The 21,488-nt window shown below is 33.8% G+C and overlaps 2 protein-coding genes across 2 annotated transcripts; one reads left to right on the top strand and one right to left on the bottom strand.

The window, feature by feature from the left end:
• The first annotated feature begins 397 nt into the window (after positions 1-397).
• Positions 398-2,473, top strand: LOC145000457 (uncharacterized). The gene is made up of 6 exons (XM_078959686.1): positions 398-531; positions 905-1,548; positions 1,624-1,674; positions 1,762-1,860; positions 1,940-2,104; positions 2,233-2,473. Exons 2-6 carry the CDS (start codon positions 925-927, stop codon positions 2,359-2,361), a joined length of 1,068 nt encoding a protein of 355 aa, XP_078815812.1. The 5' UTR covers positions 398-531; positions 905-924; the 3' UTR covers positions 2,362-2,473.
• A 55-nt stretch (positions 2,474-2,528) lies between these two features.
• On the bottom strand, positions 2,529-8,318 carry LOC145000456 (sucrose synthase 7-like). Its single transcript, XM_078959685.1, has 14 exons — positions 8,107-8,318; positions 7,597-7,729; positions 6,768-6,922; positions 6,355-6,547; positions 6,144-6,262; positions 5,856-6,072; positions 5,551-5,646; positions 5,231-5,404; positions 5,038-5,154; positions 4,782-4,948; positions 4,021-4,245; positions 3,366-3,932; positions 2,976-3,114; positions 2,529-2,879 (listed from the first exon to the last, which is right to left on the bottom strand). Exons 1-14 carry the CDS (start codon positions 8,181-8,183, stop codon positions 2,619-2,621), a joined length of 2,640 nt encoding a protein of 879 aa, XP_078815811.1. The 5' UTR covers positions 8,184-8,318; the 3' UTR covers positions 2,529-2,618.
• Between the last annotated feature and the right edge of the window lie 13,170 nt (positions 8,319-21,488).

Raw genomic sequence — 21,488 nt, 5'->3', positions numbered from 1 at the left:
CAAACTTATTTATGAGGCATTTGAAAACATACAAACAATACATTTTTTCATTTATAATTTATAACATAGTACTTCATTTTATTTTACATATTATTATTATTATTATTATTATTATTATTATTATTTTTTTTTTATTTTTTTTATTTTTTTATTTTTGTTAAATTACAGCAATGGATAATCGATGGAGTTCAAGTGAAGACTAAAGATTAAAAATTTAAACTATAAAAAGTTACCTTGTTATAAATTTATAATGAGACGAATTGAAGTGCATGAAAATAGTGACATTTGGTTTAAGACCTTGTACTTGTGGATATGGAAGTTAAAACGGCCCCCACCATCGATGGCCGTTGACTTTTGACCACCTCCTCCACTTCAGCATGACCGGCCGGTATTTCAGCTAACCATTCCTTTCTTTGTTTGCTTTGCGTCTTCATTCCACCATAATTTTATAGATAAATATTAGACTTCCATTCTATCTCCTACACGTATCCTCCCTCCACTTTCTTTTCTGCTTCTGCAACATCAATTTTGGTAAGCCAGTTGCTATTTCTCTTCCATGGTTTTGATTGATTAGGGTTTATCTTTGTTTTGATTAAACTAGCTGCTGTTCATGTTTGCATATTCGTTTATGGATACGCTGATTGTTCTTTTGAATTTTGACTATTGTTACTTACTTCTTTTGAATTCGATTATCATATTTGTTGATTGTTACTTGGGTATTGATCGTTGCTAAGTATAATGAAGAGGGGATTATTTAAACCGATTCTTTGTGCGATTTATCGTTTTCCTCTGAATCACTGAACAAATGGAACACGATGCGATTTATGCCGCCTTTACACTTCTATTCATAATTATGCTTATACATGAAGAAAGGACTAACATCGTTTCTGAAATAATTGATAAGGGACTTTACGTAACATCTCCATGGATTCATACTCTGCTAAACGAGCTGTGAACTGGGTTAGTGCCCTTAGAAAGGGATCAGGTCCTTCTACACGCGATACTAATGGCACTAGAGATGAACCTGAACCTATTCAATTCTGCAATCGAATTGGATGCAGTGGCAGATTAAACCACACAAAACATACGCCAAATCAAATCGTAAGTATCCCTAAAAGGCCTTCCTCTCGATCTTCAAACATCAAGGAAGTAGTGACAAACGTGAAGAAACCTCTCCACGAATCCAAGAAGAAGCTATCTTCTAAGCCTGAAATTGAACAACTTAAAACTTCAACAACTAATCATAAGTCAAAATCCAAAAGCACTGAGTCGAATGGTAGAACAAATGGTCAAAAACCTGGTCTTGCAAACTATGATGCTCAAATTGGTTTAGCTAGGAGAAATACAGTAAAGAAAAGATCCACTGAAGGAGAAACAAGTTCATCTAGAGGCAAGAAGACAAGTGAACCATTATCTGTAAGAACTCGGAGATCTGTAAACCTAAATGGAAACAATCAGTCTGTGGTTCAGTCTAATGGTGAAACTTCATCAGATCATGGCTTATCTAGCATGATGACTGCTGGATACAATGTTGATGCCATTGCAAATGTAAGTTCCTTAGGTTATATCAAGTTACAATTTCTTAATGAGAAATGTTAGAAAGAATTGATTTGTGGTTTTCAGGTATTACTGGCACTTGAGAGAATCGATCAAGATGAGGGGTTAACATACGAGGTAGTGATTCCATTTGTTTTTTTAAAGAAAAACAAATCCAAAATACCTGTAGTTATTAACCATATAATTTTTTTTTCATATTTGCAGCAAATTCTATCTTTTGATGGAAATTCATTCCTTGGTGGCTTCAATTTGTATGATCAACACAGGGACATGAGACTAGACATTGATAACATGTCCTATGAGGTTTTCTGCTTTTTCTATTTCTTCCATTTAAGCCCAAAAATCTATGGAAAACATGAATCTTGCATGATTTTTCTAACAGGAACTATTAGCATTAGAGGATGAAATGGGTATAGTGAGCACAGCATTATCTGAAGAGGAATTATCAAAATGCCTTAAAATTAGCATATATGAACCATTGCAAATTAAGGATTCAAGAACAATAACCAGTTGGTGTTTGGATGAATCAAAATGCAGCATCTGTCAGGTGATGCTTCTTAAAAATCTTTTCTTTTATTTATATCATTTAGCTGTTATAATGATGTAATAGGAAAAAAATGAAATTAAAATGTTGTAATAAACAGATGAATGAAAATATGTTGCTCTTTCTTTCAGGAGGAGTTCATAGCAGGAGATGAAATAGGAAGAATGGGATGTAACCATGGTTACCATGCTGTGTGTGTAAACCAGTGGCTGCAGTTAAAGAACTGGTGCCCTGTTTGCAAGGCCTCTGCTAAACCATGAGACTCTTTGGTAAATATGTAAAATTTCTTTGTACAAAATCGTCTTTTCATGTCTTTTGTACATACATATTTGGATTCAAAAGGGTAATACAGTAATAAACTTAGGTTTCTTAGCTTTGTGAACTTTAATTACATCATTTTATTTAATAGGAAGAAATGAAAGTAAAATGTTGTAATAAAAACCTTTATTTATAAACACTTATGGTTACTTACCATGATCGGATCTACATCACCTTATTATCATAATTACATTTCCACCTATTTAAAATACCTATACAGATTTTTTGATGCATACACAACAATCAACACAGATACAAAAACAAGCAATGGTTTTCCTGCATTGGTCATTGAACTCAATCGCATTGACCTTGAACTTGACATGGTCTGTGGTGGGTGCACCGGTTCTTGAGCCACCACGGTTGGTGGTTCATTGGGTGCACCAGTTTTGGGTTGTGGTCTTTGTTTTGTTGGTTCGGTTTTGACCGGTGTTGTGATGTTTGGGATCTCAATGTTTTTTGCCTATAAAAAACGATAAATAGTTGTTTAAAGAATGATGTAGTTTTTATCGATTTTTTTGACACAAACTATAATGAAAAGGAAAAGGAAATGACTTACCAACTTCTTGAACTGTAAATCGTACAAGATGTCAATGTATCGCTGCTTCGCTTGCTTATTCTCTTTGTTTAGTTGCTTCCAAAAGCCATACATCGACCCCATGTTCAACACCTTGTTAGCATAGATCTTCCATGTGTAGCTGAAAGAACCAAACAATTAAACATGATTCAATTCTTTGAGTTGCACACATGGACTCATCTTATCCTGGTTCGGTCCGGACCAGTAAAGACTTTATCACGGTCCACAAAAGTTTGGTCCGGACCGAACCAGATAAAGTGTGGTTTGTGGTCCAGACCAGATGAAACCTAGTCCGGACCAGATGACACTTGGTCGGACCAATGCTATGACCACATTTGATTGGACCTCATTTTTGGGTGTGATTCAACTTACCACTCGTAAATTCGTTGAAGTCCAGCTTGAGACAACCGATCCCAATACTCAACATCCACTTTACACTTGGTAAAAAAATCAGCAATCTTTTCACTCGATTCATCTCCGTTATTCGGGTCAATATGAAACCCTGAAACACCATCAACCACAATTTCCGCGGGCCCACCTTGGTTTGTCACAAAAGTCGGGAGCCCACAATTCATTGCTTCAATAACCGTCAGCCCAAAAGCTTCATACAACGCGGGCTGCACAAAAGCCCCTTTAGTATCAGCAATACACCGATACAGTTCCCCATTACGGGTCCTATCATTTTGAGCCGCTATCCATCTCATTTGGCCCTTAAGTTTATATTTTTCAATCAATTCATGCATTTTCTTGATTTCCGCCATTTCTTCTCTATCTTTCGATTTTGATGGATCAAAAAAACCCGCAACAACAACCAAATTTACAAGACTTCTGAGTCGTTTATTCTTCCCGAACCACTCGGTTAATCCAGTTATATTCTTCACTGTATCGAGCCTCGCCATTGAAAATATTATCGGTTTTGTTCGGTCCACCAAATATCCCCTATTTGAAACACAAAAGTATGTTATGAGGTGCACAAGTTAACTTGGGCTTTTTTGGGCTGGGTCGGGTCCAATTCGGAACAACTTACATATGCTCATTGTTGTCTTCTTTGTTGAAAAGTAGTTCTTCAATTGCGGGATGAAAGGAAGTTAATCGTTTTTCTTTTTCTGTGATTGGGAAATAAACCGATTGTTCTGCACCGGGTGAGGCTATGTTGAACTTTGGATCAAACACATTGATTCCCGATACAACTCTACAAAGCCCTGGCATCGTAAAAGCTGCATGTGTCTCATATTGTCCAGGCCTTTTATTACTACACAAAAAAGTAACAAAAGAAGCACTTAGATTAAATTTATATTAACAACTTAACTTCAAAGATTTTAAAGTTAGGTGTATTGATAAAGTAGTTGAATGATAATGATGATTGTGCGGATAAAATGCTTTAAACATAACTTCGTCTTACACAACCGACTGAATGAGATTAAATGAGCATTTCGCCTTTACATTCCAAAAATAAATTAATTTCGTAACATCCATTGGTTTTAGCAATATTCATCGGTTTTAACTAGAGAGGAATCGAGGAAAAAAAGAAAGGCAAATAGATAAAAGGTTAATGCTTAATACATGCATTAAGCCATTAGCCAAGTTTTTTTGGCATAATACATTAAGTGATTGTGTCTGGATTAAGTACAATTGAAACAACCATGTATAGTTGTCTAGATTAAGTGCTTAACCCATTAAGCCCGTTATGTAAAAAAGAAACAACTCTTAAATAATTGAAAATACTTTTTTTTACTATGTGTTTTGCTAATTTCATTACAATCTAAGTTTAGGAATCAAACATCTAACCTTCCTGCAATTTCTTGGTAAGTGCTTGTGATAATGAAATCAGCAGCGTTCATTGAGATCAAATCTGCAGTGAATTGACATGAAAAGTGGTACTTGTTTTCAAATTTTTTCCAGTTAATATCCGAGTCTTCATACTTTGTCTTCTCCAATGCATGTGCAATCGTCCCCTGGAGTTGAAATTCGACCAAAAAACAATGATTTGAGGAACTAAATAATTTAAAAGAACGAAAAGACGAGTTTTAATAAGTTAAAAAACCTGTGTCACTCCAAATTTTTTAGCCATTAGAGATGCCACAATGTTACCATCTGTGTAGTTTCCTAATATAAGATCCGGTTTACATTCCATCACTTCTAGCACCTTAGAGGCAGCATCCTAAAATTGCATTTTATTTTGTCTCATTAACATCAGAGTCTCAGTTTCAGTTCAATGTAGTATATAAAAAACTTGCCTGTGAAAAATTTTCAAGGTAGGGGTAGATATCAAAGCGTGAAACCCATTGAGGGAGAATGCCTTTTGAAGTGTGGAAAGGAACCCGAAGGATGTGGGAATACATAGTATTCAAGATTGGCTCCATCTCCTCGTTACACTTTGTTCCTTGTGCCTCGGGAATGAGTCGACTCACCTGTAGATTTATATTTACATTTGATTATAATTATACACAAATATGGTGAACATTTGAAGCATCGAATTATCTCTATTAGATATGTGGAGCTTTTGAATTTCATTCCAATAAAGGTTCGATTGTTTAATAACTCCAACTTTATGTACCACAAGAATCCGAGGCTTTGCGTTCAACCCTTGCTGCTTTATTCGTAGTAAGATCTCTTCCTCTAGTGCTTTCACTTGATCAAGAATGTAAACAACCTGCATGGAAATTATGTTGACTTTTTTAGGTCAAACTGAGCTCTTCAAGAAACGAAATCTATCAAGTTTCTATACACCAAATTCTTTTCCCGCACGTAAAATTTGTTAATCCATATGGGTTTATCAAAAATTTCACAAAAGAAGATAAAATTCAAGTTAATTTTGTGAATTGTGAATCGTAAATTTGACTTTGGGAATTAGTCAAGCACCTGGCCTCCTGTATCAGGCAATCCAAGAACATCTGATTGTCCAAAGTAACCATGAATGGAGAATATAACGATATTGAATATAACCGGAAGCCTGCTAAAGAATGATTCCATGTTACATGGATCTGGAGCTTGAAGAATCTCTGAAAGCATCTTCATTGTCTCCTTAACTCTTTCTGCACTATCTCCCCATCCTTTCTCAAATCCCCACTCTTTAAGCCTACAATTCACGATAAAATCCGTTATCATTCCTTAAATTCGTACATAAACAAAACTTGGGTTATCAATTACTTGTGCTCAAAGGTACGACATGGCTCGTCTTTCGGGTGTGCAGATAAGTAGACATCCGCAACAATCAATGCCTTTTGGAGCTTCGAAACTGTATCTAATGTCTCATTGATCATAAGCTTCTGCAAAAGAAACCCAAAAGAATCGAATCCATGAGTCGATCTGAGCAGTTATAGATATGTGTAGTCCTTGATTATCTGTCATGGCTACCTACCTCTCCACGATGATTTAGAGCTAGCAAGTAGTCAAGCAATGGCTTCGCATTCTCTAAATCCCCACTAAGCTTTGAAGTTGTAAACTTTGAAATGTAGTTGAATCCATTTCCGATAGAAGAAGGGAGCGTTAGGCGAGGCATGCAAAAGTCGAACGCTCCGAAATCCACCTCCACTGTGTCTTCACTCTTCACCCTGCTCATCCAATACTTTGTTTTGTAAGATAGAAGACGATAGGAGTGAGTGGGATTATCATCATAAATAGCTCTTAAATATTTGTTAAATCTCGTCTCATGATTCAGCAAAAATGCAATTTGTAGTGAATAAAAAACAATGTATATATATACTAGTAAATTCTTTGATAAAAATTTATACGTATTTTGAAACAAAACGACGAATTTAATGGTAAATATACCGATCCTTATCGTATATGGACTCTTTAAGAGACAAATATTGTGTAGGCGTAATGGCATGAACTGTGACGTCATCTGCATTGACTTTCAAGTAATCCCAACGTCCTGGACTCCCTCTTATCGCCAATACCACATATGGTGGAATTACCACAGCCTCCTGTATTTCAACAATTTCAGTTAATTTATAATTTCATAGTCAAAAGAATGTAGAAACCTATAATGTAAAAGGAAATTGTACCATAAATTACACATCATATAAGGGGAATAAAATACAAGGAATATATGATATATTCTAAGCCTCTCAATTCATGAATGATTACATACTTGAAGTTCATTTGATATTCAAAAGTACGCCACATATTATTGACATAGTCGATTGTGTTTGTGATTTTAGTATCACTAGCAGTTTAGTGCAATTGGGTTAACGTGAGTGTCAAATAAGATTTTAAATCAATATCTAATACAACTTAGAAGATATGACACAATTGTATATAAGATAAGTTTGATTTCGAACATATAAATATGTAAGGTTAAGAGACATGGGCCAAAAACATCTACAAATTAGGAATAGTGAACTTACTCAATCCATAAATTATCCAAAAAATTTATTACCAAACCTTGTTATCAGTCCATGTTCTCTAAGATATTGTTTTGCTAAAGTTGCTTATTATAAAATGATAAAATTATATCCGTTTTTTATGGTGTTTACATTGATATCACTTATACTATTAATTTTGATTTAAGTTTAGTAATGCAATAGCCAATCGAAATTATTAAACATTTTGTTTTTATTAAATTAAATAATATAAGGATAGAGAGGAAGATGATAACCTGTGTGGACCTCAAGATTTGTCCCAATGAACCCTCCAAAACCTTGGTTCTTTCAAGCTCGTCATCTATGGTTTTCTCGATTGCGTAAATCAATTCCTCGGGTTTTACTAATCTTCTCCCACGTGTCGTAAAACTTTAAAAAGAAAAAGAAATTGGGAGTCAATAAAAAAAAAATCAAATTTGGATATTAATATTTCCTAAACATATATGATACTTCATTGAAAAAACAACAAAACAGATTTGGATTCCGAACCATTATCTATCAGTTGCAACAAGTAAAATTTCAAGACATACATGATAACAATAAAATAATTTGACATATTTAGCCTAGTAAAAATAATATTATGTTTTTTTAGAAAATATATATAACACATATCTTCTAAATCCTACTCCTAAACTATATATTTGTCTACCAACTAACGGGGCACATTTTCAATCACATGATACCGAATAGGGGAAGGGGTAGAATAAAAAAAAATGATATTATGTTGGTGTTAAAGACATGCATACCGATCAAAGCATCTTTTTGCATGATATCGGCTTTGTTTCAATGCATTTGCCAAACTATCTTTTATTCCCAAATCCATGAAAAGCTTGAAATCTATAGAATTACCGAATGAAATTGAATATAAAAATACAAAATCTACTGGGTGGATTTTACAGTTTTGAGATGACACTTTTTTCCCAAAATGGCTACCTTTGACTTGTTTCTATAACGACAAATATAATACAAGATGAAATGTTCATTGCCCAAAAATGGTTTTATAGGGAAGTTGTGTAGTTAACCTTTGATAGCAAGATTAGAGATGGTGTTGTGGGGGAGAGAAAGAACATTCTTTGGTTGAGTATGTGGGCCAAAATAACAATGACTTGTACAAAGGAAAAGAATATGTGATTTTGTGGAAGAAACGTATTATTTTATTTGTTAGAACTTGGAACTAAAAGTAAATAAAAAAAGATAAAATAAAATGATTAATATACATTTGGGAGAACTAAATATACTTTTTAGGTTTGATTTGGTTTTTGAATAACAATGAAACCAAACAAAAGAATTCAGTTTTTATTTTGGAAAAAACACTATTTTATTTTTTGTTTTTTTAGTAAGAATAAATGTCAGGAAAAATCAATCTATTATAGGTTAATAATTGAAAATAATCATATGTTAATTCTATGCTTGATAGACCTGATACGGCAACTCGACACGAATTTAACATGTTCCACTAACGACTTAGCAAGGTCCAAAGTGTAATTTTATGGAATAGCATCAATTTCATATTTTCCTAAAGTAACTAACATTGAAAATTTAATAAAGGTTTAGTTACTTTATAATTATCATTATACTTTTAGCAAGGATTAATGTCCTGTCCTACACGTTCGGCTAACGACCCTCCACCAGTCAAGGAAGCGGTGGGTGAGAGTGGACACACAGTAAACCACAATTTTATAGGTAGTAACCTTATACCCCCCTTATAGACCGATTTTGTGAATGACACCTACTAACAGTAAGACTGACTTGTGTTATATATATATATATATATATATATATATATATATATATATATATATATATATATATATATATATATATATATATATTAAACTTTTAATATTATAATAGTATAATGGTTGAATTTTAAAGTTTTAAAATTCTAAGGGTTGGAATTAAATGTTTCATAATGTGAGATTTTACAAATTCTAAAACTTGAGGGTAAGTTTTGTAACTTTCAAAACTTTTGGTTTCCATAACTTATGAAATTTATGAGTTTTTAATGTTCATGAATGAGACTTTTCATACTACCTGAGGACAAGTTATAAAAACTCATTCGAAGAACAATCTTAGATCAATTTTAACTTATCGTATTATCATATAACATACTATTGATCTAATCTAACTCATATAGCAAGACAATTCATATCAAATAATACAAATAATTACTTTATTATCTTAAAATTTGATAATTTTCCTTTAATTGGATGAGGATTTACATTACCAAACTAGAAAATACATTTTTTTTATGATTACAAAACAATTTGTGGTAATGTTCATAGTCCAATTCTGGCCAAAAACTCGATTTTCTACAACCAGAGCTAACAACTCGACGAATGCATAATCCTGACTTGTCGAGTTGCCCTTCCACTGAGTGGACTCTTTGAGTAAGCCAGTTGACTCGGCGAGTTCATCAGCCAGAGGCCAGAAAATCGATTTTTTAAACTTTGAAAACTAGCAAGCGTCAAATATAACCGAAAACAATCATTGGATCTGATACTACTGTTGGGTTTTAAGAACTATAACACTCTTATGGTGCACATGCAACCCTAGATGCTTTGGATCTATGTTTTCTCTAATTATACATGCATTTTCAAATTTCCAAAGCATACATCCTAACTAGCATACATGGAGGATAAACAATACAAACTCATAGTTAGATGAATACCTCTTTGATGTAGATGTAGTTCTTAGCCTTTGAAAACTTTAACATCTCAAGTGTGATGCCTCTAATGTGTCACAAACACCAAATGCAAAAGGAGGCTTAAGAGACTATGCTAGTTAGCACACAATATCAAACTCTTAGAATGATAGGTGTAGCCGATTTTGGCTATAGGGGATCCTTTTTATAGTGTAACAAATGCTAGGGTTACATCTTTGCAGACCCTAATGCACCATGATCGTTCATATTACTTAGGCTTCATGGGTTAAACCTCCATGGACTATCCATGAACTATTACATTGGTTTAGCCCATCCTAATTAACCATGGATCATTGGCCCACACTACAAGAATCATTGATTTACTTAATTAGTCCCCGTATATTTAATTAGTCTCTTTTGATCACTAAATTGATTCCAAATTAATTCTTGATCAATACTAATTAAATAATATGATTTATCAAATTAATATATTATACTTATAGTATATTAATAAATCACAATTAGCCATATTCTCAAAAGTCCATCCTATCAAATTGCACTTGTGAAGTCAACCCAAAAGGATCATACTACAATCGGGTCAAGTACATCCTAGTTATAGTGGTGGGATGTCAAGCCCACCATGTAAATTACACCCTTTGTTTGCAAATAAAATGTAATATAATGGTAAAAATGGGTATCGATCCTCGGGGAAATGGTAGTATTCAATCACCAATACAATCTAATAGAACTAGTGTAAATAAACTAACTAACTACAAGTAAACTAAAGGGGGGGGGGGGGTGTTGTGATTGCTTGAAAACTAAAAGACTTGAATAACTAAAAATCTTGTAATTAAGCAAGATGGTGAGATGCTCAAATATTGATGAGAATTGGTTAACCAAGGTAATTCAACACAATGAACATTTATGTGTTTATCATTAGGATTCAATATGAAACTTATCATTCATCCCAAATTGGTTATAGCAATCATGAAGCATGATATACCAAGATTCCTCATAAGTAGTATGGATGGTGGGGACAACTTGTACACAAGTTGTTGAATCGCTCCCAAAAACACGAAAAGTCTCATTCTCCCCTTGACGAATCCCCAAAATGTCACTTCTTTGACTTGATATCCAGGAGGTGGGATAGAACTTTCTATTGAAGGCATTTAGTAACTCTTCCCATGTGTGAATAGATCCCGATGGTAAGTTGAATAACCACTATCTAGCTTTATCTTCCAAGGTGAGCGAGAAGGAGGTTAGCTTAAAATTATCCAATGTCATGTGTTCGGGCAACATGCTAACACATATCATACGAAAGGACTTCAAATGCTTTTATGGATCTTCTGTATCTAAACCATGGAACTTGGTTAGTTGATGTATGAAACTTGACTTCAATTCAATTCCTCAGTGGTTTGCGGGATAAACAATACCAAGTGGTATGTAAGTAACATCCGTCTCCATCATTTGTCTAAGTGCCAACTCTTGAAGGGGACTGGGTGGATTGGGGTTATTGGGGACAAACAATACCAAGTGGTGTGTAAATAAAATAAAATACACTCCATTATTTAACATGAGCTTCTATTCACCGATCCTTGTAACAGATGCAGTTCCTCTGCTCCCCATGATCAAATTCAACTCCCCATGCTTCAACCTTTTACTTTCCTTTGGTTCCTACAAATACGAGTAAATATAAGTATCACATCCAATATCAACAACCCAAGAACTAGAAGTTGACATACTATGAATTTCAATCATAAAAATACCAAACGTGCCAACACCCTTGGCTTTTTTTTTTTTTTTCATGTCTTAAAGGAACTTTAGGCAGCTACGTCTCTAATGATTCTTCTCTTGGCAGTAAAATCAAATGACCTCCTTTAGTTCGGTATTAGGAACTATCTCAGAGTTAGCTTTTTCTCTTGAGACCTTGATTGGAAGGTCCAACCTTTTTCTTACCCTTGTGGTAGGGTAAACTTCTTCTTCTTCTTACCATGTCCAATGGTCAAGACATGAGAAGTAGGTTGGAGCCTTTTGCTTTAAGAAAGCTAGCTTTGGCAGTTTTCAACATGCCATGTAGTTCCATGCGGGTAATTTCGAGATTGCTCGTATTATATTTCATGATGAATTGATGATATGAATTAGAAAGCAAGTTTAATACCATGTCAATGGCCAAATCCTTTGGAAACTTAACACCCAAGTTCCATAGTCTGTCAATGTATGAATTCATTTTCCAAACGTGCACACATACAAAATTTCGATCTTGATGTTTGCATGCCATCAAGGACTTCACGATATCGAATCTTTCTTGCTGATCTTTCTCTTGGAACATTTCCTTGAGGTGCTCATTAATGTTATACGCCCCAAGGTTCTCGAAACTCTTTTAGAGCTCATGAGACATAGTTGCCAACATTATGCAAGCAACTTTGGTAGATTTATCGTTATGCTTGTGATAAGCGGACATTTCTACTTTAGTAGACTCATCAACCACATAAGGGAGATCTTCATTGAGGACATACTCTTTGCCCTCATACCTTAGGGAAATCCTCAAGGTATGAATCTAGTCAGATAATTTTGACTGGTCAGATTCTCCTTAAATAGGATCTTGAATAGAGAGAAGTTTGAGTTTGATAGAGGTAGAGGAGGGGGTGCACCTCCTTACACATTTCTTAAAGTATTAGAGTGTGCACCTAATCTTGATTCGATGATAATGTTTCAATTAAAATTTTGAGGACATATGTGGTATGATTGTTATACATACAGTAATTATATCATATACTAAATTTTAACCTTTTAAATTTATATAGTCTTATCTTTATAATTTAATTATCTTAATAAATAAAGTTCAAGATAATTATTCAAGTTTTAAATTCAAGTTTAAATGTTATTCAAATTTTAATTAATTAAATATTTAAATTTAAATTCTTATTAAACAATATTTTAAATTAATCTAAAATTCAAATTATAAGATTTAAACGACTTAAAATAATAATTTAATCAAGAGGATAATCTCCAGCTTTTTTTTAAGAAACAGATAAATCTGAATTCCTGGAAAATCGCCAGACGTGTTGCGTCCATCAAGGAGGCGTGCTGTGTAGGCAACTAGCAGGTTTCTTTGTTTTCTTCAATTTTTACAAATTTTGTGCAATACAACTAAAATCTATTAGGCTCTGATACCACTTTTGGGTTTTATTAGCATCAATACACCTCAAGAAGGTAGTGGACTAATCTAGAGATTTACCAAAGTATACATGGACCTTAGATCTAGGTTTGACTAGTTTTAGCAACATACTTTGAAAAACAACAAAGAAAAATGTACTAACCACTTGGCTTCTTGCTTGAGATCTTGTGATTGATATTTGCTTGAGATCTTGTGTTTTAGTAACATACTTTGAAAAACAACAAAGAAAAATGTACTAACTGCTTGGCTTCTTGCTTGAGATCTTGTGATTGTTAGTTTATGCAAAGGATGAAGGATCCAAAGTATAAACCTCTAATGTAGAATAACCCACGAAATCCAAAAGAAAAAGGAAGAACCCTAGATTAGGGTTTATGCAAAATTTAGTAACCCTAGGAGGGTTATGAATTTCGTAGAGAGAGAGAGAGATAGAGAGAGAGAGAGAAGGAGAGAAATAGAGAGACTATGGACGAGAGATAAGGGAATCAACACCTAAGGTGTGAACCCTATTAGTCTATTTGTAGGCAAATGATGAAACCCTAAAGGATACAAACTCTTAGGGTTTATCCTTATCTTATTTGAAAGTTGGCTTGTCCCTATCTAGGATGCAGTCAAAACTGTCCATATGAAGATCTCTAGGAGCTTTTGAAATATTCAAATTAATCTCTTTGGATTAATTAATATTCAAGCCCTTAAATTAATTAAAATTTTTAATTAATTACGAATAATTTCTAATTAATTTATTAATTCCTTAATAAATTAAGAACTTATTTTCTTCATTTCCTTAATTCTATTTGTGTCATGAGGCCAACCCAAAAGACCTTGTTATTATTAGAAATATTACCAAAATAGATAATGACCTTGAACACCAGTTCCAACAATATGATGACTGAGATCATGTAACTTTATGATGGTTGAGAACCTATCGATGTTGATGACTAAATAACACTTAGTTATTGCTGATGACGGAATGACACTAGAGTCGAGAGTCAATGTTGATCATTGGAAAAACACTATATTTGCGAAGCCTTTGTTTTGTATACATTGCATGTATGGTGGAATATGTGGTATAATGGGAAACTTACAAAGCTTTATGATTATGTTATTAAGTTAAATGTCTTTCAGGTTGACTAGAAGTAAGAGGGAAGGGTGCAGTATGATTGTACATTGCATCGTTGTCACATTGTTATTTAGACTTCCGCTAGGTTAATAATTTAACTCTAGTTTGACTTTATGAATTTTAAACAAATGAATGTTATGATAGGTTTTCAAGGAATGAATTTTGAATGTTTAATACGATTTTAAATGAAATTTTTGGTTTGAAATTTGGTATGTTACATAAGCAGTATGAATAGAACCCAAAATTCCTGAAAACTGAAACTGAGTTTGTTGTCCCAATGGTGCACCTACAAATAAACTAGCACCAGTATAATAGATAGAACTACCCCCCCCCCCCCCCCCCCCGAATGGAAGTACCCCGATGATTATTTCAACTTTTATTCCATTTATTTTTCTATTTTCCGGGTTGGGTGGATATAGAATATAGAGTAGATGTAGTGGAGTTTCCCAAGTCGAATGCAGAGTCGGTGTTTTCAAGAGATTCTTAGAGTAGTGGCATATTATTGGTTTCCAATAAAGATGTGAATAGTTTCATATTAGTAACCACATCCATAATATTGTGATATGAGGGTGACAATTAATGGAGGATTTGCATCATGAGTTCAGTTTCTTTAATTGTGGAATCTATATCAGCAAAAGCAGCGCCAATGTTTTTAAGGGCATGACAATATTCTATAATTGAGAAGGCATCTTTGTTGGTATTGCGGAATTGATCTTGAATCATTCTTGATATTTTGTTGTTCAATAAGAACTCATCAAGTTTGTCCAATAAATCCTTTGTATTCTAGTTATCGTTCGAAATAATTTGAAGTAAGTTCAGGCCATTGATGTGTCCAACAACTTTAGCATCTTTGCAAATGTTTAAAAAGATAAGACACCATAACTTGTACTTTGAACCATCAACGGTAAGCTTGAAATTAAATTGTCGTTAAATATTTGTGACTGCATACACTAAATTATGGCCAGCCGCCAGGCGACAAGGAATTGGAGGATTTAGGGGGAGATGTCATGGACCAAAAAAAAACAACAAAATATGTGAAATAAAAAATCAAAAATAAAGGTTGAAACACTAACTGCATGTAGTTAGATCGTAGTAGATGTATTAGAGTAATATGTGAGTCTATGAGAATGCAACACAATAATAAATCTTTGAAGAGATGTGGGTAGGATTGATAGAGATGGGAGCCGAGTACACACAAGAAGATTAGGCTAGAGGGTGTGGTCGCGGTTTGTGCCACCTCAGCCGCGCACACCGCCCCTAGGTTGCGGTTTTGTGTGGTTTTGGCCGTAATACGGTAGATTTTTGCTACACTTTTACTCTATCTCTCCTCTTTTATTTGCTCACTCTCTCTCTCTCTCTCTCTCTCTCTCATCTTTCAACGAATCACTTCTTTTGTTTTTTTCTCTCTCTTTACCATAATCTCACTCCCTTGGTGTGGCATGAAACCACACTTGTGTGGTAAAAAGTGACGTAGTGCATATGTGGTAGTGAAGGGAGTGTGGTTTCGGTGACACCACTCCCTCCAGCCTTAGTTAGTAGAAAAGGTCAACACTGATTATTGTAGCCAATAGAGATGGATGTCGGAAAAGGCAGCGCGACACTGAAAAATGCTAGGGTTGCAGGAAAAAAAGTGTACGTACTGAAAGTACTATGTTATTTTGGGAAAATACTTATTATAGTTTCTTGTATTTTATCTCTTTATATAGTTAATAATATTTACAATAAGAACCTTGCACTATATAAATGTTAAAATAAATATACACATTCTAATAGTAAGCAGTGCAAAACAAATGGATAAAGCCATAAGGAATCACAATGTGCATCACTAAAACAAATTGGATGTTGTAAGGCAATTTATACGATGGCAGTGCCCAAGTCACAAGTTCAATCTTTTTGCGCTTGCTTTCTGTCTTTTATTTTCAAACTAGGTGAATACCTGCACGTTGCGCAAAAAAAAACAACAATAAAGTTGAAATCTTTCCAAATATATGTTTTTCTTTTTTAAAATATAAAAACAACGTTATGATTAAATTTGATATAATAATTTATATATTAAATTGATATAATATATTGACTATTTTGAATTATATGATAATATATACATCTATTGTAGTTTCATTACCTCAATCATTTGAATGACTTCCATCCGCAAGTTACACATAAATAAAATTAAATATAATATATGGTTGAATGTTATTTGTAGTTGCTGTTATTGTTAATTAATTTTCTAAAATTTATTTATTTAATATTTTAATTTCTGTCATTATAATTATTTAAAATATCAAACCTTAACAATTTCTTTCTAGGCTCTTTTTCACTAGCAAATGACCCAAAGACATCATTGTTTAAGACTTCTAAAGGTTCATCTTTAATGTCTTCATGTTCCTCTGTATTATTGTTTGTCGGATCAGGCTGGCCCAAGTCAATGTCTTCATCAAGTACACTATAGAAGTTGATCATGTTCACCTCCACATCATCTATCAAAGGTTCCTCATCAAACACTGTTTTTTTTAATTTTTTTATTATTTTTATTTTTTTATATTTTTTGCACCATGATGACTATCAAATTCACTTTCATCTGCAGTATCCTCATAATCATATTCATCATCTACAACTGGATCATTATTCATAATTGGCTCATCATATTGATCATCTATGATTGCAACATCATTCATAACTGGCACATCATTCATAACTGGTTCATCATTCATAACTGATTCATCATTCAAAACTAGCTCATCAGTCATAACTTGCTCATCATCCATAACTGGCTCACTATCCTATATCACTTGTGAAGGTCCATGAAATGTTCCATATGACACAATAGACTGGGAGTAGTATAATATTTTCCTAGAAGATCCAACAAAATTTCCCTTCTTTTGGTTCCTATCTAGTTTAGGGGATACATCAGTAACCAACTCCTCAATAATAACCTTGGTGGGGGACAAAAAATAACTATTAACCCTTGTATGCCCATGCTCTATGTAGATACTTAAATGGTTATTTTTTCCACATAATTTGACAATACATGCACATCCCCATCATTTCCTAAAGGTAACAGAACACCGTCCAACTCTACTTCTGGAATAAGAAAATGATAATACAAAGTTTGCCCTTCTACGTACCCTATTTCTCGAATCATTGTATCCAACTCATGCACAGAGAAACGTCAATATCTACGAGGTCAACGTAGTCTATTGTTCCATCTACGTACCTTCTCCCAGGGCTTTTCGTGAATATCCCACCATGATGGATTTTCATAGTGACATAGTTGCTTATTCCCTCTGAAAAAAAGAATAACAAAAAAAAATTTCAACCATTTGGGCATAATATCAAATCGACAAAATCAAAGATCACTTTAGTAAGTCACTTACGATATATCCTTTCCAAATCATAGTTTGATGCTTTCATGTGTTTGGAACGAAGTGACCATAACGTTAACACCATTATCATTTTCAATCGGCAGATGATCCTCGCCTTGTGTTCTGTTGGAGAAGACGAAGATGAATGCGAAAAGGTAATGGGTAGCTGGGGAAGATGATATTTGTACTTAATTGCAGAGTTCATGCGTATATTATGTGCATAATGATCGATTATTAGAGTGACTGCAAGATGAAAAGACAAATTTACCCCTTCACTTACAGTTCAAAAGTGACAGGGTTAGGGTCAAGGACCAATCGTGCAATTAAATGAAACCTTAAGGACAATTCGCGTGACTTTTTGCTAGAAAGTCCTCAAAGTGCGATATTGTGTAAACCACATGGACCAATCGTGAAATTTTGTCATATACATACATACATACATACATACATACATACATACATATATATATATACATATATATATATATATATATATATATATATATATATATATATATATAATGGTGTTAGTATAATTTTAAAAATGTTTCAAAATTTTCGTTTATATTTATACTCATTAATGGATTATAAAATGAAATATTATAAATTATAATATTTCATTTTATAATCCATTAATGAGTATAAATATAAACGAATTATGAAATTAATTTTGAATTATGAATACAAAAATAAAATTAAGCGAACTTAAACATGATAACTAAGATCAAATACTTAATTAGGTTTCCTAATACATAGGCTTTATGACAACTAGACCTAGTTGGGTGCACCTAAGTTTTATTATGGTCATGCTTCATGCATTATCCAACTTAAGAGATGTAGTTGATAAGCTAAAAACTTGGAGATTTAAGGACCGAAAAATAACAAGCACAATCAATATACATGAATACTTGATATATTTTAATTATGAATGTGTGTAATAAATCAATGATATATATATATATATATATATATATATATATATATATATATATATATATGTGTGTGTGTGTGTGTGATACTAATATACTTTAAAGCTATTAATTTAGATGAATGAATTATGGATGATGATTCATCCACTAGCTGACGAGCCAATGTATCCCGTGCTACATGGATCCCTTTACTTCCCAGAGTTTCCGGCCATGTAGAATCCCATTCCTCCAGCAGAAAATGCATCACTACAGCCTGAGAACAACGAACCAAAGGAGGATCCCAAGGAAGAAATAGAGGAAGATAATTTTGAGGAGGAAATGGAAGAAGACTCCAAGGCATATACGGATCAAGACATGGACTCCAAAGAGAGTGTTGAGATCATAAGTGAAGATGAGTCAGTTGGAACACCACCTACCACTCCTAGCTGCACACACATTAAGGCTTCCTTACGTCGCATAAGACTCATTAAGAGGATGTCCATCCCTATTTGGGAACCAACCACCAAAAGGAACTACATGAGGTTCTCTAACCTCTAGGGAAGATACAAAAATCCCGCATGGTTAGGTAACCATGTAGGGATTTATGAAAAGGGGAAAGCTTCGGGGACAACACACCCAACATCCTCGAATATCGATACTCTGTTCTTTTTGTTTGAGTAGAACACCCGCTTGAATGGTTATTTATGACCTATAAGGGATGAACTAAGTAATGTACAAGATGATACTGTATGACTAAAGGAAATGATGTCCCGAGAAGAGTGGTGATACAGGAAAGACCGAATCTCTTAAGACAATATTCAATAAACGATATACTATAATCAAGAAAAAGTGATAGGTTGTGACATGAGGATAGCAGGAGTGGAGAACCGGTGTTAGATCACCCTTTTGTTAGCACACGGGGTGGAAGAAAGATATGTGTCACTGGAGGCATGAGTAGAGGAGATGTCTTGAGCAATGGCCCAATATATGGGGTTCTTTTAGTGGGATGAATGAAAGCATATGTGGCACTTGTGGTGGAAGTGTTTAGGAAAATATGCAACTAACATGCCAATTTTGGGTTGAAATTCAAAGTGAATATGTGATAGGTTTATCTAGGTTAAATTTCGGGCCCGCGGGCATTGTAAAATTCGTATGTTACGACTTTCTCGGACTTTGATCTTAGCAAGTATTGTACCAAAAACTATGTATGAAATATGAAGCATATATTAATCTATTTGAACTTGTCAAGCAAATGTGTGAACTATATGCTTGAATGGAAGTATCATGTAAACCTATAAACTGTTATAAACAAGATTGTTATTTAATATTGTATTCTAAATGACTAAGAAAAACATCCCAAACTTACCATTTCCTGCTAATTATTATAGGACGTCAGTTATGCCACCAAGAAGAATAATCACCCAGTCAAATCCAGGAGAGATGCCAACTCCGAGACTAAAGAGCTAAGGACCCAAAAGAGGTTGGACAAAGCAAGTGGTAAACCTAGAAACATAAACACCACTAGTATAGGAGGATCAATATCTTCCAATGTGTAACCTATACCAACGACTGGAGGACCCAAAAAAGGTCGGCCAAAGCAAGTGGTAAACCCATAAATAGAAACAACACCAGTACAGGAGGATTAAGATCCGCCAATACCTAACCTAGACCTACCAAAAACCATCTAGGAATTGGAGCAATTAATTTCAGAACGAACGATGATTTCACTAAGCAACATAAGATTAGTTATGACATCCCCAAGTCTACGGCCATTTTAAAACATTTTGTTTATGCTTTATTTGAAACAAAGTTTATTTATAATTATGGAATTTGGTCCCGTAAAAGTATTTATAATTATGGAATTTGGTCGTGTAAAAGTATTTATAATTATGGAATGGGCCTTATAGTATCTTAGACTAACAATCCACATCTCCTTGAATCTCTTATCATTAATGTAACTTTATACCATTACCTGTGATACAAAGAAGCTGAGTAGGTCAGGTTGGGAAACTTGGTGAGTATATAGGTTTTTGAACCCACAGAAATAAATTCAGTATGTTTAATTATAAGAAAATTGACCCGATTACCCACCTCAATTTTCTTATTTATTGTTCCCTAAGGATCATCCTATCCTAAGGGTTATCTTAGTCATTGATATGTGCATATTTAGTTTGTATTAAGTATAGATTTTTATTCATTTATTAGCTAAATTATTGCATATTATGGACAAAAGGTACTTAAAAGTGTTTAAATTGCATTTTCAGTCCGAAGATGAAGCTTGGAAGTGGGAGAAGCGGTTAGGAGCTCGAGAATGGAATAAAGAAGAAAAACACTAAAAAAGGCACTTACTCGGCGAGTCAGATAGACTACTCGGCGAGTCCAATCGAAGAAATCGAGAAGATAACGACTCGGGATTCCAGAGAGTTATCGCAATACAGGGAATGTGAGAGGGACTCGATGAGTCACCACTTGACTCGACGAGTCGATTCGTTTATTTAAAGATAATTCCACAGATCGATTGAAGAGAGTTCTGGGATAATTCAGAAGTACTTTGCTATGATTGAGAAGCCAGAAAAACCCTAGAAGACAACGAAGGAAGCTAGAATTCAATTCCAGAGAGTAATTAAGGCAAAATTTCATCATTCCACTTATTCTTTTGTTTTATCATTATGATTAAGCAACTTGACTTTGTTTGTTTGCTGTTATTTACTTTAATTATGAACTAAAACCTTTAGACTTCTGTTTGGGGATACAAAGTTGACAATATGGTTTGATTGATTGGTAGGATTAATTCCAAGTTGGTGAATTTTTGTTATTTTAGCTTGCTAAAGAACCTTGTGTGTGAATAATAATTAACTTTCTATTAATAGGAAGATAATTGATTAGCATGAACATCTATTGATTATTGACCTCATATGA

Source organism: Lactuca saligna, chromosome 6 (assembly GCF_052625555.1).
Source record: "Lactuca saligna cultivar CGN05327 chromosome 6, ASM5262555v1, whole genome shotgun sequence".
NCBI lineage: Eukaryota > Viridiplantae > Streptophyta > Magnoliopsida > Asterales > Asteraceae > Lactuca > Lactuca saligna.
This window is presented reverse-complemented; position numbering and strand designations above follow the sequence as displayed.